Source organism: Salmo salar, chromosome ssa10 (genome assembly GCF_905237065.1).
Source record: "Salmo salar chromosome ssa10, Ssal_v3.1, whole genome shotgun sequence".
In the NCBI taxonomy this organism is placed as follows: Eukaryota; Metazoa; Chordata; class Actinopteri; order Salmoniformes; family Salmonidae; genus Salmo; species Salmo salar.
In genome coordinates, this window is record NC_059451.1 from 108,268,461 (window position 1) to 108,290,084 (window position 21,624).

General features: G+C 44.0%; 2 protein-coding genes across 4 annotated transcripts in view; one reads left to right on the plus strand and one right to left on the minus strand.

Moving 5' to 3' along the window:
* si:ch211-266k8.4 (carabin) overlaps nucleotides 1–10,168 on the plus strand; it is a 48,576-nt gene extending 38,408 nt beyond the window's left edge. For all 3 annotated transcript variants that reach the window (XM_045688369.1, XM_045688368.1, XM_014125441.2), the window contains one exon: nucleotides 9,595–10,168. In XM_045688369.1, coding sequence (XP_045544325.1) covers nucleotides 9,595–9,673 — 79 coding nt within the window. In that variant the 3' untranslated portion in view covers nucleotides 9,674–10,168. The remainder of the gene's footprint in view (nucleotides 1–9,594) is intronic.
* A 7,808-nt stretch (nucleotides 10,169–17,976) lies between these two features.
* Nucleotides 17,977–20,251, minus strand: LOC106561459 (ras association domain-containing protein 10). The gene has a single exon (XM_014125442.2). The coding sequence runs from the start codon at nucleotides 19,963–19,965 to the stop codon at nucleotides 18,475–18,477; it is 1,491 nt and encodes a 496-aa protein (XP_013980917.1). The 5' UTR covers nucleotides 19,966–20,251; the 3' UTR covers nucleotides 17,977–18,474.
* Between the last annotated feature and the right edge of the window lie 1,373 nt (nucleotides 20,252–21,624).

The window sequence follows — 21,624 nt, forward strand, 5'->3', positions numbered from 1 at the left end:
ATGGCTTTTGCGCCATCAGTACAGATACCAACACATCTTGACCACCAAAGTCCATTTGATGTCACAAGCTGTCCAGTACTTTAAAAATAGTTTCTCCTGTATCCTGGTTTCCAGTGCTTTGCAGTAGAGGATGTCTTCCTTAATTGACCCCCCCCATAAACGTAATGAACATATACCAGGAGCTGTAACGCATAGAATTTACTGGCTTGTATGCGAAGCAGTAATTGTTTCAAAATATTTCCTGCCATGTCACGGATGCGTTGTGAAACAGAGTTGTTTGATGAAGGCATTGTCTGTATAGTTTTTGGGGCCTTTTCCCCCAGCATTGTCCCAGCCATATCTGCAGCAGCAAGAAGAATTAGGTCCTCCACAATAGTATGGGGCTTGCCTGTCCTAGACACTCGGTAGCTCCCTATATAAAAAATGCTTCTAGCCCCTTCTTATTAATAGTATATGTTGCCCTCATACACATCTTACTACTCGAAAGTCGTCTTAATTCTCACTCAAACTCCTGTGGCTTATTTTCCAAATTGGCATGTTTTGTTTCTAAATGTCTGTGCAAGAGTGAAGGTTTCATTGTGTTGTGAGATTAGTACTTTTGCACATGTAACACACTGGCTGAGGAAAGGCAATACTCCCAATTTAACAATATCCAACCCCAAATCAATGTAGTTATCAGAAACTCGGGGAAAAAAGACATGCCCCTTTTTCAGGACACTGTATTTAAAAGCTAATTCGTAAAAATCCCAAACTTCACAGATCTTCATTGTAAAGGGTTTAAACACTGTTTCCCATGCTTGTTCAATGAACCATAAACAATTAATGAACACGCACCTGTGGAACGGTCGTTAGGAAATTAAGGTCACAGTTATGAAAACTTAGGACACTAAAGAGGCCTTTCTACTGACTCTGAAAAACACCAAAGGAAATATGTCCAGGGTCCCTGCTCATCTGTGTGAACGTGCCTTAGGCATGCTGCAAGGAGGCATGAGGACTGCCGATGTGGCCAGGGCACTATATTGCAGTGTCCATACTGTGAGACGCCTAAGACAGTGCTACAGGGAGACAGGGCGGACAGCTGATCGCCCTCGCATTGGCAGACCACGTGTAACACCTGCACAGGATCTATACATCCGAACATCACACCTGCGGGACAGGTACAGGATGGCAACAACAACTGCCGGAGTTACACCAGGAATGCACAATCACTCCATCAGTGCTCAGACTGTCTGCAATAGGCTGAGAGAGGCTGGACTGAGGGCTTGTAGGCCTATTGTAAGGCAGGTCCTCACCAGGTATCACCAGCAAAAATGTCGCCTATGGGCACAAACCCACCGTCACTGGACCAGACAGGACTGGCAAAAAGTGCTCTTCACTGACGAGTAAGGGTTTTGTCTCACCGGGGGTGATGGTCGGATTCGCGTTTATCATCGAAGGAATGTTTCACAGAAACATGGCTCACTCGGGATACGTTATCAGAGTCGCTACAGCCACCTGGTTTCTTCATGCATCACACCGACAGAAACAAACATGTCTCTGGTAAGAAGGTCGGAGGTGTATGCCTTATGATTAATGAGTTGTGGTGTGATCATAACAACATACAGGAACTCAAGTCCTTTTGTTCACCTGACCTAGAATTCCTTACAATCAAAATGCTGACCGCATTATCTACCAAGAGAACTCTCTTCGATTATAATCACAGTCGTGTACACAAAACTGAAAGCGCGAACCACTGCTTTTAATCAGGGCAAGGCGACAGGAAACATGACCGAATACAAACAGTGTAGCTATTCCCTCCGCAAGGCAATCAAACAAGCTAAGCGTCAGTATATAGGCAAAGTAAAGTCGCAATTCAACGGGTCAGGCACGAGAGGAATGTGGCAGGGTCTACAATCAATCACGGACTACCAAAACAAAACCAGCCCCATCACGCACCCCGATGTCTTGCTCCCAGACAAACTAAACAACTTCTTCGCTCGCTTTGAGGACAATACAGTGCCACTGACACGGCCCGCTACCAAAACCTGCGGTCTCTCCTTCACCGCAGCCAACATTTAAATGTGTTAACCCTCGCAAGGCTTCCGGCCCAGATGGCATCCCTAGCTGCGTCCTCAGAGCATGCGCAGACCAGCTGGCTGTTGTGTTTACGGACATATTCAATCAATCCCTATCCCAGTCTGCTGTTCCCCACATGCTTCAAGAGGGCCACCATTGTTCCTGTTCCCAAGAAAGCTAAGGTAATTGAGCTAAACGACTATCGCCTCGTAGCACTCACTTCCGTCATCATGAAGTGCTTTGAGAGACCTCCACCCTACCTGATACCCTAGACCCACTCCAATTTTCTTACCCCCCCCAATAGGTCCACAGACGCAATCGCAATCACACTGCACACTGCCCTAACCCATCTGGACAAGAGGAATACCTATGTAAGAATGCTGTTCATCGACTACAGCTGAGCATTTAACGCGATAGTGCCCTCCAAACTAGTCATTAAGCTCGAGACCCTGGGTCTCGACCCCACCCTGTACAACTGGGTCCTGGACTTTCTGACGGGCCACCCCCAGGTGGTGAGGGTAGGAAACAACATCCCCACAAGGGTGCATTCTCAGCCCTCTCCTTTACTCAGTGTTCACCCATGACTGCGTGGCCATGCACGCCTCCAACTCAATCATGAAGTTTGCAGACTACACTACAGTGGTAGGCTTGATTACCAACAACAACGAGACGTCCTACAGGGAGGAGGTGAGGGCCCTCGGAGTGTGGTGTCAGGAAAACAACCTCACACTCAACGTCAACAAAACAAAGGGATGATCGTGGACTTCAGGAAAAAGCAGAGGGAGCAGCCCCCTATCCACATCGACGGGACAGTAGTGGAGAAGGTGGAAAGTTAAGTTCCTTGGCGTTCACATCACGGACAAACTGAAATGGTCCACCCACACATACAGCATGGTGAAGAAGGTGCAACAGCGCCTCTTCAACCTCAGGAGGCTGAAGAAATTCGGCTTGTCACCAAAAACACTCACAAACTTTTACGGATGCACAATCGAGAGCATCCTGTCGGGCTGTATCACCGGCTGGTACGGCAACTGCTCCGCCCACAACCGCAAGGCTCTCCAGAGGGTAGTGAGGTCTGCACAACGCATCACCGGGGGCAAACTACCTGCCCTCCAAGACACCTACACCACCCGATGTCACAGGAAGGCCAAAAAGATCATCAAGGACAACGACCACTGCCTGTTCACTCCTCTATCATCCAGAAGGCGAGGTCAGTACAGGTGCATCAAAGCTGGGACCGAGAGACTGAAAAACAGCTTCTATCTCAAGGCCATCAGACTGTTAAACAGCCACCACTAACATTGAGGGGCTGCTGCCAACATACTGACTCAAATCTCTAGCCACTTTAATAATAAAAAATTGGATGTAATAAATGTATCACTTTAAACAATGCCACTTTATAGAATGTTTACATACCCTACATTACTTATCTCATATGTATATACTGTACTCTATACCATCTACTGCATCCTGCCTATGCCGTTCGGCCATCGCTCATCCATATATTCATATGTACATATTCTTATTCATTCCTTTACACTTGTGTGTGTGTGTATAAGGTAGTTGTTAAATTGTTAGATTACTTGTTAGATATTACTGCATGGTCGGAACTAGAAGCACAAGCATTTCGCTACACTCGCATTGACATCTGCTAACCATGTGTATGTGACCAATAAGATTTGATTTGAATGAGCTTTACACTAGGCCTGTACTCTGGAGCGGGATCGATTTGGAGATGGAGGGTCCGTCATGGTCTGGGGCGGTGTGTCAGCATCATCGGACTGAGCTTGTTGTCATTGCAGGCAATCTCAGCGCTGTGCGTTACAGGGAAGACATCCTCCTCCCTCATGTGGTACCCTTCCTGCAGGCTCATCCTGACATGACCCTCCAGCATGACAATGCCACCAGCCATACTGCTCGTTCTGTGCGTGGTTTCCTGTAAGACAGGAATGTCTCTGTTCTGCCATGGCCAGCGAAGAGCCCGGATCTCAATCCCTTAGAATTACTGATGCTAGCATTGGATGTGCTCGTGGAAGCAGAACAACTTGTCGTTGACAGGTGCAGGTGTAGTACTGCTGGTAGTAGCAGTACTACCAGTAGAGCTGGTATGTGTGTCTATGGACGCGGGCCTTACTTTTCTTTAACCATTTGTCAATTTTCGAGCAAATGGAATGAGCAGCAGCTACGTTTGGCTAGATAGGGACCGTTAGTGGAATTCCCGCGAGAGCGTAACGGTTCATGTGATTGGATGTTCATTATTTGACTAGGCTACCTGTATTTGACATTGTTATTTCACTGAACACTAGATGGTTGAATTTTATTTTTGGCAATGAAACAAGGCTACTCAGGCGGGGGGGGTTAAATGTCAATCACATTTTTATTTGGCGTACCCCTGACGGCACATTTTGTGCCGACTGCACAGTTCCAGTTTGGGAATACCTGCTCTAGAAAGAGGCCAGAGTTCCGAATTTACAATTCTGAGTTGGGTGAAATTTCAAAATGTATTTGTTTTCCCCCTGCGTTTCCAGTTGTCTTGAACTCACTCAGATTTGCAGTTCCGAATTAAGTTGTTTTGAGCGCGGCACAAATCATGCTTCATTGACAGCATGGCCAGCATGGTGAACTAGGAAAAGAGACCCTTAATCTACGACTTGATTCATGATGATAACTGCTAGCTATGACTTTGAAAGTATGATGTTGACATGATCAGTCCAATCAAAGCTACTTTAGATATGTGATTTGATGTAATTTTATCTGTGGCCAATGACCTTCTTGGATGGGCACCTCTAATGTAACTATATGGCAGCACCCAAGTGGCTTGAATTTTCTAGCTCTACCCGTCGGCTTGGCGCTGACGTAATGTCCTCCATAAGTGACTGAACACTGAGCCAATCATGGCGCAATGCTCTGTATTTTCTGCTGGCTGCCCCACCACCACAGAAAGCACTGAGCTAGGCTGAAACACCTGCATTTTGGAGCTGCCTTACTCAAGAAAACAACAGAGAGACCATGTTTGTATGCGGCTTTATTAACTCAATTATATATATTTTTTTACATTGTTTGCAAACTCATATGTGACACATTAATGCCAAAATAAGAGGCAAAACAGGAAAGCCTGTATTTATTTTTTTTTAAATCAAAAAATGTGGGGCTCAAAACTGCCCTGAATGATGGGTCGCAACTGGATATGGCCATATGCTGCTGTTCAGAGAGGTGGGTGCCCGTCTCCTCCCTCCCCTCTGAGCACTGAGGGAGGAGAGACAGTACAGGTCTACTGGGACCAGATTAGGACATGGCTGGCAGGGTGACTCAGTAGTGATATGCTGCTGAACATGCTTTAACTCTGGAACCTGATCACTCACTGTGTGTGGTGCAGTAGCACTCTGTAGTTATTTGTTCAGGTGTAAGGCTTATGTAACCAACAACAAAGGGAAATGGGGCATGGGATCTGTGATCAGAGCGCCAGCTATTTTATATATATTTCAGTGGAGCTCAATGGGAATATTTGTTTTGAGACGATGCAAACTGTGCAGGACTACCAGAGCTGTTTGTCAAGAGTTAAAGCAATGATTAAACAAACTGATAGCATTTTATGGATATGTATACTCTTAGCCTCCACCGCCATGCTCCTATAACACTGTATACAACAGTTGCCTTTCATTTTTCATGACATCACTCCTGATTTTCCAGCATTGGCCTGCTGTTCAGACGGGCTAGTGTTTCCGTGGAGACTAGGAACAGAGGGAAATCCAGACAGTGCACATGCTTGGGAAACATGATTCCATTTGAAGCTTGCAATGCGGATGTCACAGATGGATAAGTAATCCAATAAGTTGTCTACTATAGGTTTATATTCCTAGTATAACAGACAAGAAGAGAAGAAACATTTATTAAATTGACTCCTCAATAACTTCTTACCAATGCTTTGTAAGACTACAATGGAAGAGCATGTTGAGTATCACACCCACTTGTCTGTCTAGAACCCTCAACTGAACTCTGGACCTCAGTCAGTTTCACTGTTTTTTTCCCATTGGTTCCCTCTAACCAGGGACTGATTTAAACCTGGGACACCAGGTAGGTGCAATTAATTATCAGGTAGACCAGAAAACCATCAGGCTCTGGACCTCGTAGGGTAAGAGTTAAATATCCCTTGTCAAGAACATGATCAAAGTGTCAATGACCTACAGGTTAGTTAGAGCAGCAGTTAAGGTAGAGACCCTCTCAAAGGTCCTCAGACCTACCAATACCTTTGTCCCAGGCAGCACACCTGTATTCTCACTGGCCAACATTGTTTCAAGAGGATGAGAGAATTAGTCATTTAGCAGACACTCTTATCCAGAGCGACTTACAGTAGTGAGTGCATTATTTATTTTTATAGACCAACCTCTGTCCATAGGTGTCTTACTTGCTGTATTATGAGAACTCATTCCAACCGAAACAGACCCCCCCCCCCTCCAAAGGGACAATAATTATTATCAAATATGTGTGCTTGTGTAAGTGTTCAGTTTATATATACTGCTCAAAAAAATAAAGGGAACACTTAAACAACACATCCTAGATCTGAATGAAAGAAATATTCTTATTAAATACTTTTTTCTTTACATAGTTGAATGTGCTGACAACAAAATCACACAAAAATAATCAATGGAAATCCAATTTATCAACCCATGGAGGTCTGGATTTGGAGTCACACTCAAAATTAAAGTGGAAAACCACACTACAGGCTGATGCAACTTTGATGTAATGTCCTTAAAACAAGTCAAAATGAGGCTCATTAGTGTGTGTGTGGCCTCCACGTGCCTGTATGACCTCCCTACAACGCCTGGGCATGCTCCTGATGAGGTGCGGATGGTCTCCTGAGGGATCTCCTCCCAGACCTGGACTAAAGCATCCGCCAACTCCTGGACAGTCTGTGGTGCAACATGGCGTTGGTGGATGGAGCGAGACATGATGTCCCAGACGTGCTCAATTGGATTCAGGTCTGGGGAACGGGCGGGCCAGTCCATAGCATCAATGCCTTCCTCTTGCAGGAACTGCTGACACACTCCAGCCACATGAGGTCTAGCATTGTCTTGCATTAGGAGGAACCCAGGGCCAACCGCACCAGCATATGGTCTCACAAGGGGTCTGAGGATCTCATCTCGGTACCTAATGGCAGTCAGGCTACCTCTGGCGAGCACATGGAAGGCTGTGCGGCCCCCCCCAAAGAAATGCCACCCCACACCATGACTGACCCACCGCCAAACCGGTCATGCTGGAGGATGTTGCAGGCAGCAGAACGTTCTCCACGGCGTCTCCAGACTCTGTCACATCTGTCACGTGCTCAGTGTGAACCTGCTTTCATCTGTGAAGAGCACTGGGCGCCAGTGGCGAATTTGCCATTCTCGGTGTTCTCTGGCAAATGCCAAACGTCCTGCACGGTGTTGGGCTGTAAGCACAACCCCCACCTGTGGACGTCGGGCCCTCATACCACCCTCATGGAGTCTGTTTCTGACAGTTTGAGCAGACACATGCACATTTGTGGCCTGCTGGAGGTCATTTTGCAGGGCTTTGGCAGTGCTCCTCCTGCTTCTCCTTGCACAAAGGCGGAGGTAGCGCTCCTGCTGCTGGGTTGTTTCCCTCCTACGACCTCCTCCACGTCTCCTGATGTACTGGCCTGTCTCCTGGTAGCGCCTCCATGCTCTGGACACTACGCTGACAGACACAGCAAACCTTCTTGCCACAGCTCGCATTGATGTGCCATCCTGGATGAGCTGCGCTACCTGAGCCACTTGTGTGGGTTGTAGACTCCGTCTCATGCTACCACTAGAGTGAAAGCACCGCCAGCATTCAAAAGTGACCAAAACATCAGCCAGGAAGCATAGGAACTGAGAAGTGGTCTGTGGTCCCCACCTGCAGAACCATTCCTTTATTGGGGGTGTCTTGCTAATTGCCTATAATTTCCACCTGTTGTCTATTCCATTTGCACAACAGCATGTGAAATGTATTGTCAATCAGTGTTGCTTCCTAAGTGGACAGTTTGATTTCACAAGTGTGATTGACTTGGAGTTACATTGTGTTGTTTAAGTGTTCCCTTTATTTTTTTGAGCAGTGTGTGTTTATTCAGCTATTGTGGGAAAGTCCTACTGCTGAGTCATTCATTGACCAGGAAAAGATTTTGTAAAAGTCCCCTCCCTTTTGTGGTTTCTGCTGCAGTGAAATTGAATTTAAATTATGCATGCTGGGTGTCTGCTTGAGCAGAAAGACAAAAATTGCCTCCTTTGTCCAAAGTGGTGCCGCTCTCCTCGTGGCTGTAGGAGAACTGTAGAAACCACCATTCTGCTACTACATGACAGCTAGCCTAAATGTTTCAGTAGAGCAAGTAGCCACAGTCAGCCATTGTTAATGGAGTTTGTGAATGTCAATCACATTATATGTATTTAAAATGTATATTCTTGGCAAAGGAATTTCTTAGTGTTGTAGCTAACCCGGATCCTGTTGTAATGTTGATCTCAGTATATCAACTTAGCATACTGATCTAGAGTAGTAGACTTTCACATGCAGCATAGATTCTGCTCTGATAATCCTTCATAGAGGTCCCAGGAGCTGAAAGTTAATATGGGAGTGAAGGATTGCATCTGATTGCCACAGGTCTGTTTCACCTGTAGTCCTGCCCTGCCATCAGCACCTGTGATCGCTCTACTGCACTCTCACCCAGCCATTCACAGGCTTTCACGTCCGGGTCCCACACGGCCAGTGTTGCACTAGAAAAGGCCTCTTGGTATCACTGACAAAAGTGGCTTTGTTCACAGCAAGATGCAATATTTGCTCCTCATTGTGGCAGACTCTTGTTCTTTTGACGCATGTAGGACTTTGTGTGTGCCGTAGCAACCCCTGACATTACAAGGTTATGCTGAACTCCGATAAGATATCTTCTGGAGTTATATTTTATTATCTCTGTCTTGATGTATAATGGCAACTCTAATAGTGGTAGTACTGCCCATAGCCTCCATTGCCCTAGCCCAGTTAAAGATGGTGCTCAGTGTGTTTATTCTCACAAAGTTTTGTATGAACAGAGCGTTTCCCCATTCACACGTCAGAGGAGGACACATCCCAGAGGAGGACACATCCCTCCTCACTATCATTAGGCTACAGAAATAGCCTAACAATAGTTTTGTTTCGGGATGTCAATGTGTGTTTTGTCCACATCTACATTTATACTCTGAACATTTTAGAAAAATACGTTTTCAGAATAACTTGTTTGCTCAACAATCCAGATCTCCAGTCTCTTTCAGTATCTAGACTTAGAAAAATGTTTAGTGGCTAGCTTCAGTTGAATGCCGTTTGAAAGAACAGGGGTGCAGCGCCACGACACCCAGTCCTGTCAGCGCCACGACACCCAGTCCTGTCAGCGCCACGACACCCAGTCCTGTCAGCGCCACGACACCCAGTCCTGTCAGCGCCACGACACCCAGTCCTGTCAGCGCCATCCTTAATCTTCTTTCACTGGTTGATAATGTATTTTTTTTACTGATCACCCGCTCTCCACTTGTGTCATAGGGAACTGTCATCAAGATGTCACTGCCTGAATAAGACTTCCAACCCCTTAAGGAACACTCAGGAGTCCCAACTCATCTGAGGAAAGGAGAACCTGCACTTGATGGTACTCTTGTTTATCACAATGCCCTCAAAACCCAACACGGAGGACTACAGAGTAATGTCCCCATGAAAACCTTTTAAACATCACATGCAAGATCCAACCTTCCTGGATGTCTTAGATTAATCACTGCTCATAGTTGTGAATATCATTGTCCTAGGAAGGGCCTTCTGATATGGGGCATTGCTCCATATCCCCTTTCCAATGTTTGTCCTACCACTGCTACCCAGAGATTCAGCACTCGCTGGGTAGTAAGAACAGTGACTTTTCACTCGGCCCTCTGGTGCGACGACTAGGCTAAAGGTGGGATTTGCTGTGTATCATATTTTAGCACTGCATATTTAGTTGCGAATTCTACCTCTGGATTTCTGTGACGTCGCTCCAGTGGAGTTGTTTGTTGTTTTCATGTATCTTGTACTCATAGACATCAATGTTTTTATTGTACAGCTGTTTTGAAATAATAAAATATTAACCCTTCTAATGGTCAGTCATTTATTCACTAGAATGTTTCTGAGTGTGGTAACGTGGAGTCACCGCCTGCTCTTTGGTTTGCATTTTTTATGAGAAGCTCAACTCAATACAACTATACAAGAGATTAGAAACTTAACATCTCTACATAAAGAGGTAACGTTTTGTATTCTATGATGAACAGTGGTGATAGTGCCACTATTGTTGGATTTGACAGATTCCGTAATGAGTTAAATAGTTTTGTTGACTAGATAAATGGCAGCCAGTCTGAGCTAGTCTTTAGGCAGCTAGTGCACCATCCATTTACATCTAGACCCTATATGTTTGACCAGAGGCTCTCGTTCTTCTGTTTTTCTCCAAGTTGGTTACAAACATTTCACTGCACAAGCATTGTGGGTGATCATGTGTGTTTTGGGAGGCTATCTGCCTCTTTCACAACATTTAATGACAACCAGCCCCTGTAATTACCTGAGGTGTATGTAGGCAGCACTACACAACCACACAATTGTTCACTCTAATGGAACAGCTGCGTGACGTTTTTGTGGAATAGGCGGATTCTACTTTCCCCTACTTATGTAACTGTCAGAAAAGCACTGTAGTGGAGAAAGACTGGCAGACGAACAATACAGATTTAACCTGGTTTTGTTATTGTGATTTAGTGCTCTTAAATCTGTCAGCTCACAAGGAAAACTAAGTCAACTGGAAAAGCTGTGGAATGAGGGGAGTGTGCTTTAGGTCTTTTTTGATCCCACACACCGATACTTGGCTGGCTGAAGAAAGCGCTGTTTTATTTTAATGCGTTTTTGTTTTTTCTCTTTTCCCCTCCAGTAGGTGGATTTAACTAGCGTTGTTCTGTGATGATGCATGTTATCTCATTCTGCTTCTTTCCTGTTTTTTCTCTTGCTATTTCACTCTCACTCTAAGTTAAGGTAGTGACCTATTAAAAGCTCAGGAATGCTCAGTGGACCCTCTGACCTTGTAAGGCTGCGTTTAGACAGGAAGCCTGATTCTATTTATTTTCCACTAATTGGTCTTTTTACCAATCACACATCTTTTTCAGAGCTCATCTGCTTGGTCAAAAGATCAATTTGTGAAAATAAAATAACAGATTCTGTCTTGTCTAAACGCAGCCTAATGGCTCTGACCCGGTAGTTCAGGGTCAAAGGCAGTCCTCAGAACCTGGCCAGGACAGGGGAGGAAGGAGGGATGGATGGATGGATGGAGGGCTCAGGGGCACAAGTGCTCCCCATACCTGAAGCAAGAGTGGGAGTTTGGCGGTCAGCGACCTTTGTTTACATCCCCCAATGTCTCCCGTCTCACCTGCTTCCAAACAGGACATGGGTTAATGTTAGTGCATTTTCTCATCTACTGTAACAGTATGAGGCCGTGTGTGGCATATTAGATGATACATTTAAACTTTATCCAGTTTCACAAAACATATTTCCAAAGGTTAACACATACAAAACAAATAAAAATTCCAAAGTTTTCTCATAAAGTAGACAAACACAACAATTGTAGTAAAACATTTACATTCAAACTAGTTATTTTGGTCTCGTTTCCCAGAAGTCTACTGCATTCTCCTAATCCAGTCTTGTATGCTGTGTTTTTGTTTCAACCATACTTATATCCTTATGTGTCCACTCAACCTCATGGATAGAGCAGATACCTTTTAGGCAGGTACGTCCACCCACAGGATGCAATTTGTCTTCCAGTTGTTCTGGGAGATAAGCTCTGTCAGCTCTTGTTAAAGACACATTAACATCTGCATGAGGAGGAGGAGGCACACAGAGTTGAATTATTGACAGCACACTTTCTCTCACCTCTATTCCAGGTTCACTACAATCCTTTTAGCAGTTTCAAAATTCTTTGTGCTCTTTGATGTGCCCATGATTTAATCTTTATACATTCATGAAAACAGATTTTGATAGTACCTAATCTTACACGGGAGAGCACACAAATGACCTAGTTACACAGAGGTGAGAGAGCTTCAGTTTTTACTCATGTCAAAATGTTGCCCGCGCACACACACCCCTAACCCTAGTGTAATGGGAAGTGAGCAGGAAAGGGAAAGGTGCCGTCTGCTTCCTGGCATTCATCTGTTGGGATGAGTGGGACTAGAGTCAAAATGAACATCCGCCACTTCTGAACTGAACAGACCTGACAAACAGGTTATACTCATCTAGAAAAACACAATTTAAAAAAAAAACGTTAACGTTTATCTCTAAACAAGAACAAGAATTGCGTACAAATCAACTACTAAATGTTCATGTTTTTCAGCTAATAACCATGTCACTATATGTGGAAACCCTGACAGATGCAAGATATGCACTTGCCATTAGTCATCTTCCTGCTCTTTCACCCTTCATAGAGAAGCTATACTCTTGTTGATTTCCAATTTAATAATCATTGTCATTAACCTATCCAATAATGAATTAAAAGGAGTTCAAGACACTATTCCTTCTGACCTGCCCTGTGTGTCCACACAGTAAGGATGACCTACAGTACTGTAGCCTTCTCATCCACATAACCACTAATGAAAACATTGACTGGACTTCCGTTATTCTAAGTTATTGTACTGTGAGGTTTTTATATACAGTTATAGGATCTTAATTTGACATCTTGTCACAGCAAAATAATCCTGCAGCAACAGGATTTGAACGTTTAGTCTATAATGTCGCATGATCGATGGTTAGGCTATTTGGCTGAAAGTAGGCTACTTGAGAAATGCAATACTGTTAATATAACCGTGGGTTTTCAGTGAATTTATGTAAATCACGAAGCTCATCTGCATGTCCTGAAGTGCAAGAAAATTCTCAGCACCAAAAGAGTGATCAAATTAAGATCATGCACCTGTACCACTAAATTTAAATGGTGATGATCGCGAATTGCAAAATTATAAACAAACAAATCGTCAACTGCTGGTTTTGATAATTAGCTCTTCTGGTCAAGAGCATTGTTATAAATCGTCATGGTGATGTCTTTGCACCATGCCTGTTAGGAGCTGTGTTGTTCAGAGGGTAACATTAGAGGGCCCTAATTTATGACTTGCATAATGGATGAGTGTTGTTGCGTAGCACTAACATAACTCCCTGTTCAGCGTAAGTGTCGTGACTGGCTCCTGTGAGAACCTGTTTAAATGCTGTGAACCTGTTCTTTACTTCACCCTTTCCTACTGACAGACAACATAAAATATGCCAGCTCCAACCTGTTCACACCGATAGCTCTGATTGCTGCATGGGAATATTGGAAGTAGTAGGACTCGAGCATATGACTGTTGGTAATATATCATAAAAGCAGGACCTAGCTAATGGCTGGCCCACCAAACATGACCTTGTTTTGCCATTGCATGGTTGCATTATTGCAATGTAACATGTTTGATTTTTTTCTAGTTCAGTGCACGAATATGTTATGCCAGTTTGAAGGGAAGTGTACACACGTGTACACACACACACACAGGTATGTAGAGGGACACCGTGTCCTGTGCTGTGTGAGCCATTAAAAGGGGTTGACACACACAGGCATGTTTCGTCTTTGACAGGCCCGTGGCGATTGAGATCAAGGAAGCCTGCTGAATGTATTTACTATGGTAAATGTTTAATCCAGCCAGCCTTTCCAACTAGCTGGACGCCTGTTTGCCTGCAGCTCTGTGTTTCCCAGTCCTATGCAGTCGAAATCACAGCACAGCACCGCCAAGGTTAGGTTACAGGGAGATGTTGGAGAATTTGTGTTCACAGACATTAGGAGAGGAATGGTTGTGGTTGCATTCTGTGCTGTGCTAAACCATGCAAGTCAGTGTGATCTACACTGAGTGTCCAAAGCTTCCCACAGTTGTCAAGTTGTCTGGATGGCCTTTGGGTGGTGGACCATTCTTGATACACACAGGAAACTGCTGAGCATTAAAACAACTGCAGCGTTGCAGTTCTTGACACAAACCGGTGCACCTGGCACCTACTACCATACCCCGTTCAAAGACACTTAAATCTTTGTCTTGCCGATTAACCCTCTGAATGGGACACGTACACAATCCATGTCTCAATTGTTTCAAGGCTTAACAATCCTTCTTTGAACTGTCTCATCCCCTTCATCTACACTGATTTAACAAGTGACGTCAATAAGGGACCATAGCTTTCACCTGGATTCACCTGGTAAGTCTGTCATGGAAAGAGCGTTTTGTACACTCAGTGTATTCCCATGTTTGTCGCCTAACTCTAACATGGCATTAATTGGTCCTATTGGGCCTGCGTGTTAGAACAACAACATTAAGCTGCTTTGGTTTCAAAACTAGGAGCAGGAGGAATGAACCCAACCATACCCCTTCCTATAAATCAATATGCTGAGTGGCTCCTCGGGTTGAGTGAGTTATGACAAGCACTGTGAGAGGACTGAGTCTGTGAGTTATGACGGGCCCTGTGAGGGGACTATGTCTGTGAGTAATTACTCTCTCTTACATGGCACCAAACAGCCAGGCTGAGTTGTTGTCATCAACGATTCATAAGGCCACACCCTAGTCTTCATGTTCCATGTTCATCCAGCTAGATTGACTGATGAACAGAACAGAGCAGACAGGCTCATCAAGTTTATTAGGCATTTAGCTACAGTAGGAGCTCTGATAGGACCTCTGTCTCTTTCTATCACTCTTTCAGCGCCACATTCAGTAGGAAAACATTGTTAAATGTTTCAGATAGAAATTACATGAGCAGAGCCAACATGATTCCTTATTCTACATGTTAGAGAGGCATGTTCTGCAAAATATATTTCTATCTGATGCTCCTCAATGTTGTGCCCTGCTGAACATGCCCCAGGTTTCAGTATGACTAGAGGGTCAGCCCCTCCATCTGACAGGCCACTTGTGTATCAATTAGCTCCAGTGTAGAATAATCCCATACTAGCCTGTCTGGTCCATGTATCCTCCTCTCCAATGGTCTGGATGGGGGTGAGAGTGGTTGTCAGTTGGCACCTTGAGGTGTGTTGTGTTATGTTCTGACTCACTCACTCGTGGTTTGGTTTTATTGCCCCCCACTCATCCAGATTGTTTCCATGTCAGTAGTATTTCCTAAAGACAGACATCAGATGAAGAGAGGGTTTATTAGATCCCATATGGATATTAACTGCTGGGCTCATTCCAGCAAACACATAATGAGCCTGCATCATCTCATGTGAGTGGTTTTGTACTATGCATGTGTAGCATGCATTTCAATATCACTAAAGTCTCTTAAATTTGATTATATAGAAATATTGATGATCTCTTTGGGGTGAATCCTAACCGACTAGCCAGATGTGCAGTAGATTTTCACTTAGTTATTCAGTGATGTCAATGGGAGACTAAATGAAAATTCTTCTTAAGTGGAAGTTACGATTGGCCCCTTAATGTTTTAGAGGGCCAGTCTTAATTCAGCTGGCGTAAGAATGATTCCGGTCTTACAGGTTGCTGCTCTGTAACTATTTATAGATTTGCAGTCTCCCGCGGATACAGTTCATTACCTGGGTTTATGAATGATGAGGTTGATGACCCATGAGAACATCGCCAGGGCAGGGTCCCAATCATTACTAAGGGGGCATTGCATAAGTGGAATGGCGGGGGGGGGTTGAAGGGTACAGGAGGTCTCTCGGAGAGGTCAGTCTTTTCACCTTACAGTTTGTCTGCATTGTGCAACTCCATTATGATAACACCAGCCTGATAGCGTTATCATACCAACGCAACAGAAATGGAACAGGAAATCCCTGGAACAGCTGGTTACGCCTACGTTTTATTTTTAAAGTTTATAGTTAAGTCATGCTATTTATGGTAAGGGTGTGGCCAAGTTGTTTTTAAAGTGAAGTGGGTATGGTACAGTGTATGGATACGTTTGAGGTAAAATGGCTGTTTGAGGACAATGCAACAAGGTTGTGTTTCAGTATCTGTGACTGTTGCCAGGGTGCTTAAACGGTTAAATCGCCTTATCTACCCAACACAGCTACAAAGCCTACACAGCATATACACAGTTTCAGAGAGAAGAAGTAGCTGTGCCATCCAAGACAGCAGCTGCCTGTGACCATCTGGTGTTTCTCTCTGTTGGCTTCTCCTCCACACACACACACCACACCACACACACCACACACACACACCACTGACCAGATGTTACTCTCTGGTGTCCAATCCAAACACACTGCCGCTCTATTTCATGTACACAGGAATTTATGTTCTTGTTTGTTTGTCTGTTTGAAACATTTCCATTCAACCTTGCTGAATAAAGCGTTATCTACCCCCATCCTCCCTCTCTGTCATCTGGTGGGATCAGAGCAGGTGCTGGTGTTTGAGAAAGACTGGGTACAACCTCACTACTGTACCACTGATCCGTCTGTCTGTCTGGCCACAAACTGTACACCTCTGTGTGATCAATTTCATACAAAAGGCCGAAATAATCTCAGTAGTATAGAAAATTAACACAGCGTTAGTCTGGCACTGAGCTGTTGGGGACTCGAATCCTCCGGATCTGAAACACACACATCCCTTCTCAAACAGTCCCAGTCCATCCCACACAGTAGCACATGAAGCCTGACTCAGCCTTCATCCCTGACTTATGTAAACACCACTGTTTCAGCAGAGGGAGCAGGGCTAGGCAGCTGCTCTCTGGCCCTGCCGCCCCGTGCCAAACACAGCCCAGTGAGCACACAGTGGGCACAACAACACAACAACGACACGACACCCAGACACAGAAGCAGACTGGGTTGTATAAACAGAAACTGATTCTGCATGTCATGTTTCTCTCTCCTCCTCAATTTATAGAACCACAGTCTGAGTTGGGCAGTGCATAACCACTGCATTGACTTTGGGATGTTGTATGTCTCAGCTTTCCCAGGATCCATATACACTATTACTTGTCCTGATAAACCGATTAGAGCTCTCAAATGGTTGTCCTGACATAAACCATGCTGAGAACAACCGATCCATGAGGTTGATTGGCACAGCAGATTGTACTGTAACTGAATAGGTCATTGCCCCCAATAGGGCATGACCATCATGTTGCCAAGAAACCGGAGAGAAAGTGAGGATCAACTACATGGATGAATTAAACAATCACTGGATCAGGTGACAGCTAGTCTGAATTTGCATCAGCAGACTGGCTTTAATTTTGTACTCTCTGAATATGAACGGTTAGTAATGCATCAACAACATTCTCAAGAGAGAGGTTTTGTTCATTGATAATGTCCTTTGATATTTCTAGCAGTTACCATCTGGGAAATGCTACATCTTGGCAGGTTTGAATCTGGCACTCAGAGGTCCATAGTGTCACAGTAACAAAAATCTATAGGCCTAAACCGTGCCAACAGATACTGCCTTCATATTGATCAAATGCAGTTGCAGTTGTAGGCTTCTAACGCACTGGCTTCTAACGCACTGGCTTATTTATATCCAACTTTTTGAACACCCACCTCAAAGTACAGTGAAAAGCTTGGCATGAAAATTGGTATCTAAGCAAATACAGGGAATTACAAACTTAATAGTAAAAATGTCTGGAATTTCCTCGCTTGGTTAATAGTGAACAGTTTGGTCTGCTTTGCTGCTATATTCTACCTGTAAAAGCTATGCATTTACAGTAATCATCTTTAATGCAGAAGTTGATGCTCTGCTGTTCCATAGACTCCAATGAAATCCAACCGACCATGACAAGCACACATCACACACTGCAAGACATGGCCCCTAAAGAATGCAAAACAACTTTTTACTTTCTCATGAGGTGGGCCTAATCCCCATGCAAATAACATTTGTGAGTGTCCTAGCCAACACTTAAATACTTTTTCCAACTCATGCAAGTACTAAATCAAACAGATCATAATATGTTGTAATAGTTTATTTCCACAGTAACTTGTATGTTTATAGCTGAATGGTCATAGTCATGTGGGTCTTTGCAGTTCAATGCAGTTGTTGTTTTCCCTTGTTCTAATACTTGTGACACACAGAAACAGCAGAGCAAGCTATATCAATTTTCCATAACTTTTGTTAGGATTTCAGCACAATTGCAATATGATATATTGCTTGTTTATACTATTTACATTTTAGTCATTTAGCAGACGCTGTTTTCCAGAGCAACTTACAAGTGCCTTGCTCAAGGGCACATAGACATATTTTTCACCTAGTCAGGTCAGGGATTCAAACCAGCAACCTTTAGGTTACTGGCCCAGATGCTCTTAACCGCTAGGCTACCTGACGCCTTATAGATTTTAGGTGTCCATGCTTATGCCTTTTGGAGGAAAAGGAGAAACATATTGTTTAGTGTGGAGAATTTCACTGTCCCTGAGTTTGCATTGCATATTTTCAACAGTTCAATAAAGAGTTACACTAGTGATTCACAAAAAGGTGTATTGTCAGAGTCCTGGCTATGCATGGAGCTCAGCCCCGTGTCTGAGTCCTCATCATTCGTGTTGCTGGTATTGGAGAGACCTTTGGCCTGCTCCACCCACCCACTGCTCTTCTCCAAGGAAGGCAACATTTCAGTCTCAGTGACACCAGAGGGTTCTTTGTAATCATCGGGTAACTTCTCGTTATTTAAATCCATAGAGTCCATTTTTGCGAGCAACTCCATTAGTTCTTTTTCTTTTGCGTCCCACAGCTCCTGGCTTAAGTCCAAATCACCCTTAATAGTCTTTAAATCCGTGTTCAAACGAAGACCAATATATAAACTAGTATCCAGCTGTATTTTGATTCTCTCCTCCTCTAAAACCAAGTCGTTCTCTGATAAACTGTCCACAGTTGTCTTCTGAGCAGCGACGCCTGCCTTTGGAGCCATTGCAGACACGGGGATGTCTACAGGCTCCCCAATACTGTCGGTGTCTTTGCCCGACAGCTCATCTTGCCGTCTTTTCATCCATCTTTGGTTCAGTTCCTCCTGAATCTCACCTGTGATGATGTCCATGAGAGCTTCACGTTCTGTCAATTCCTCCTGAAGTCGCAGGACCTCCTCGCAACAGAGCGCGTACTCCTCAAACTGTGCGATAGCCTCCGCTGAACAGGGCACGTTCTCTGTTGGATCAGCCTTCGCGCTCGACTCCACCATGTATGTGTCCTGCACATAATTGATACCATGTTTCTTAATTCTGTCAAAATGCACTTTTGCCTCATCCCTCTCTATATCCCTATCTAATTCTTTGATCCTTTTGATCTGCTGGCGGATGGTGTGATCTTGCGATATAACCAAGTGCACCAACGTTTCCATTTTCTCCACTGAAGATGTATCCTTAGGAACAGTCTCCTCTTTCTTTTTGTTAATTTTGTCCAACTTTCTAAAAGCTTTTCTAACAATCCTCCGCTGCTTTTCTTGCGAGAAAGCCATTGTGGTCTTAGCTGCTCCCTTGAATACGCACGGACTGTCTTTGCTCTGAACGACCCGCGCCTCGGCGCTCCTGGGTCCGTTGTTCGGTAACGATGCCTCATTCTTCACCAACACAAACCTCACGTTTTCCTGCTCATCTCCCCAGGCGCTCCAGAGACGCAGGATTTTGGTTTTATTGGGTAAAATCCTCTCAAAGCCTCTCCATTTCTCCACTATGCAGTAAGACTGGGGGGTCCCAGATAGCATCACCGCTGACGCACCTTGCTTCAAGTTTTGGTCCTCCAGTAGAACTTTGACAACATCGGAGCAGGTGGTGCGCTTGGACAGCCCGGAGACCAGTTTCTCCTCCCGGCAGACCCATACTGATACCTTGCATTCTTCCTGCTCCATACTGGAAAAACCTTTAACCCAATTGCTGATTAAAGTTTCTGCTCTCCTTTCGACTCCTCGGGTCCACTTTTCAGTTGTAGAGAGAAAAGTGACACACACCTTCATTTAGAGCTGTCCTTATTCTCATGTAAGCATGTCATCATCATGAAGTAATAAGCGCAGTACTTGCCTCCAGTAGGACTTTTCCCGTGGCAGACTGAGTGAGGCACGCTGTGAAGTTGTTCTGCAGGGGATCACATTATCAGACTTCCATTTGGAACACTGTGCGCAGAGGAGGAACGGGCGTCCTTCCTTTCCGTCGGTATGCACTACTGTGGATACATTTCTATGCAAACACTAAAGTATATGCCTCCGCTCGCAATGGGACTCTCTCCACTCTTCGTTGATCACAACACTACAACTCTACTCCAAACAGAAGTTTTTGAATGTAACATTACCCACCCACTTTGTGTGCATTTTACGCACCAGTTTGCCTACTGTACTTTGGTCAAAACTACCATCAATCTCATGTCAAAGATTAAAAAGTGGACACATTTTAAAGTGATTGTTATATATGTCATTAAATGAATTCAAGTGAAATTGTAAAGTTAAACTATATAAATATTCTGATGCCTCAAGCTTATTCATCTACAAGGCCTTTTATTAGTTTATGTTGATGCACATAAAGACAAGAGTTAGTCAGGTTCCTCCTTGTTTCACTCCATTATTTCACATCTTGAAGACTTCTGAACTTGTCTTCTGCAGAAACAACAAAACAAGCGAAATAAAATAAAAAATATGAATGGAGCTGCTCAGAAGATCATTTATCTCTGCCCTCTATAACACCCCAACCAAACCACTTCCTGCAAAGACATATGAACGAAAAACATATTTTCATAAAACAAGGATTTGTCTGTGGTTATTGCAGAGGTCTTTAATGGATGAGGATTGTTGTCTGGGTGTGTATATGTTAATTCCCTACAGCCCTGGCTAGAATCACAGCTCGTCATTGGTCCCGGTCGGTTTATCCTCCTGTGATCCTGACAGCTGATAACAGGCCAAGTTTGTTGATGAAACACTACATAAAACCCCAGGCTGGAGGTTATAATCATGTCAGGCAGGGGATTCTCCAACATCAACATAGCCAGGAGCTGTATTGAAAGAGTATTGCCATATCGAAGCTCAAGAAAACAAAGAGTTACTATTTATTCTCATGTGAGTGAATAGGTCAACATTATCACAGGTTGCCAAGCCCGATTCTTTTGGATAGAGCTCCCCCTGTTGTGCATTAGGAGCATTTCAGAGCCGTTAATTGACGTTTGTGAGAAATTATGATTCATCATCATTCAGAAACAGAATTGAATATTATTTTAATTGGATATAATATGCATACAACATTTCTAGAAAGCTATAAAATATCTAACATTTTAGCAATGAAGAAAAACTTACAAAGCAAAGACCAGACCCAGTCCCAGTACAGTAAAAACAGTATTTTTCCATATTCTCGTCTCTTTATACAAATCACCTTTAACAATTCTCTGCACACAATGTTCTGAGGGTGCCATCCAAACTTGAGAAAAATTAAAGCCAATTTTGAAAAATAGATAGACAAAAAGGTACCAGTACCTATAGCCAAATAACACATAACCCAGATCTTAGCTGCTGATGTTTGTGTAAAAAAAAAATACTCCTTGTGTCCATTTTAAAATAATATTTTCCAAAAACCTATCTTGTGAAATCTATATTCCTTGTTGACAGGACTGACATACTGGGAGCCCAACAGTG

Excerpts from the sequence above, each read along its gene's own strand:
- LOC106561459 (XM_014125442.2), bottom strand. The coding sequence starts at position 19,965 with ATGAAGGTGTGTGTCACTTTTCTCTCTACAACTGAAAAGTGGACCCGA.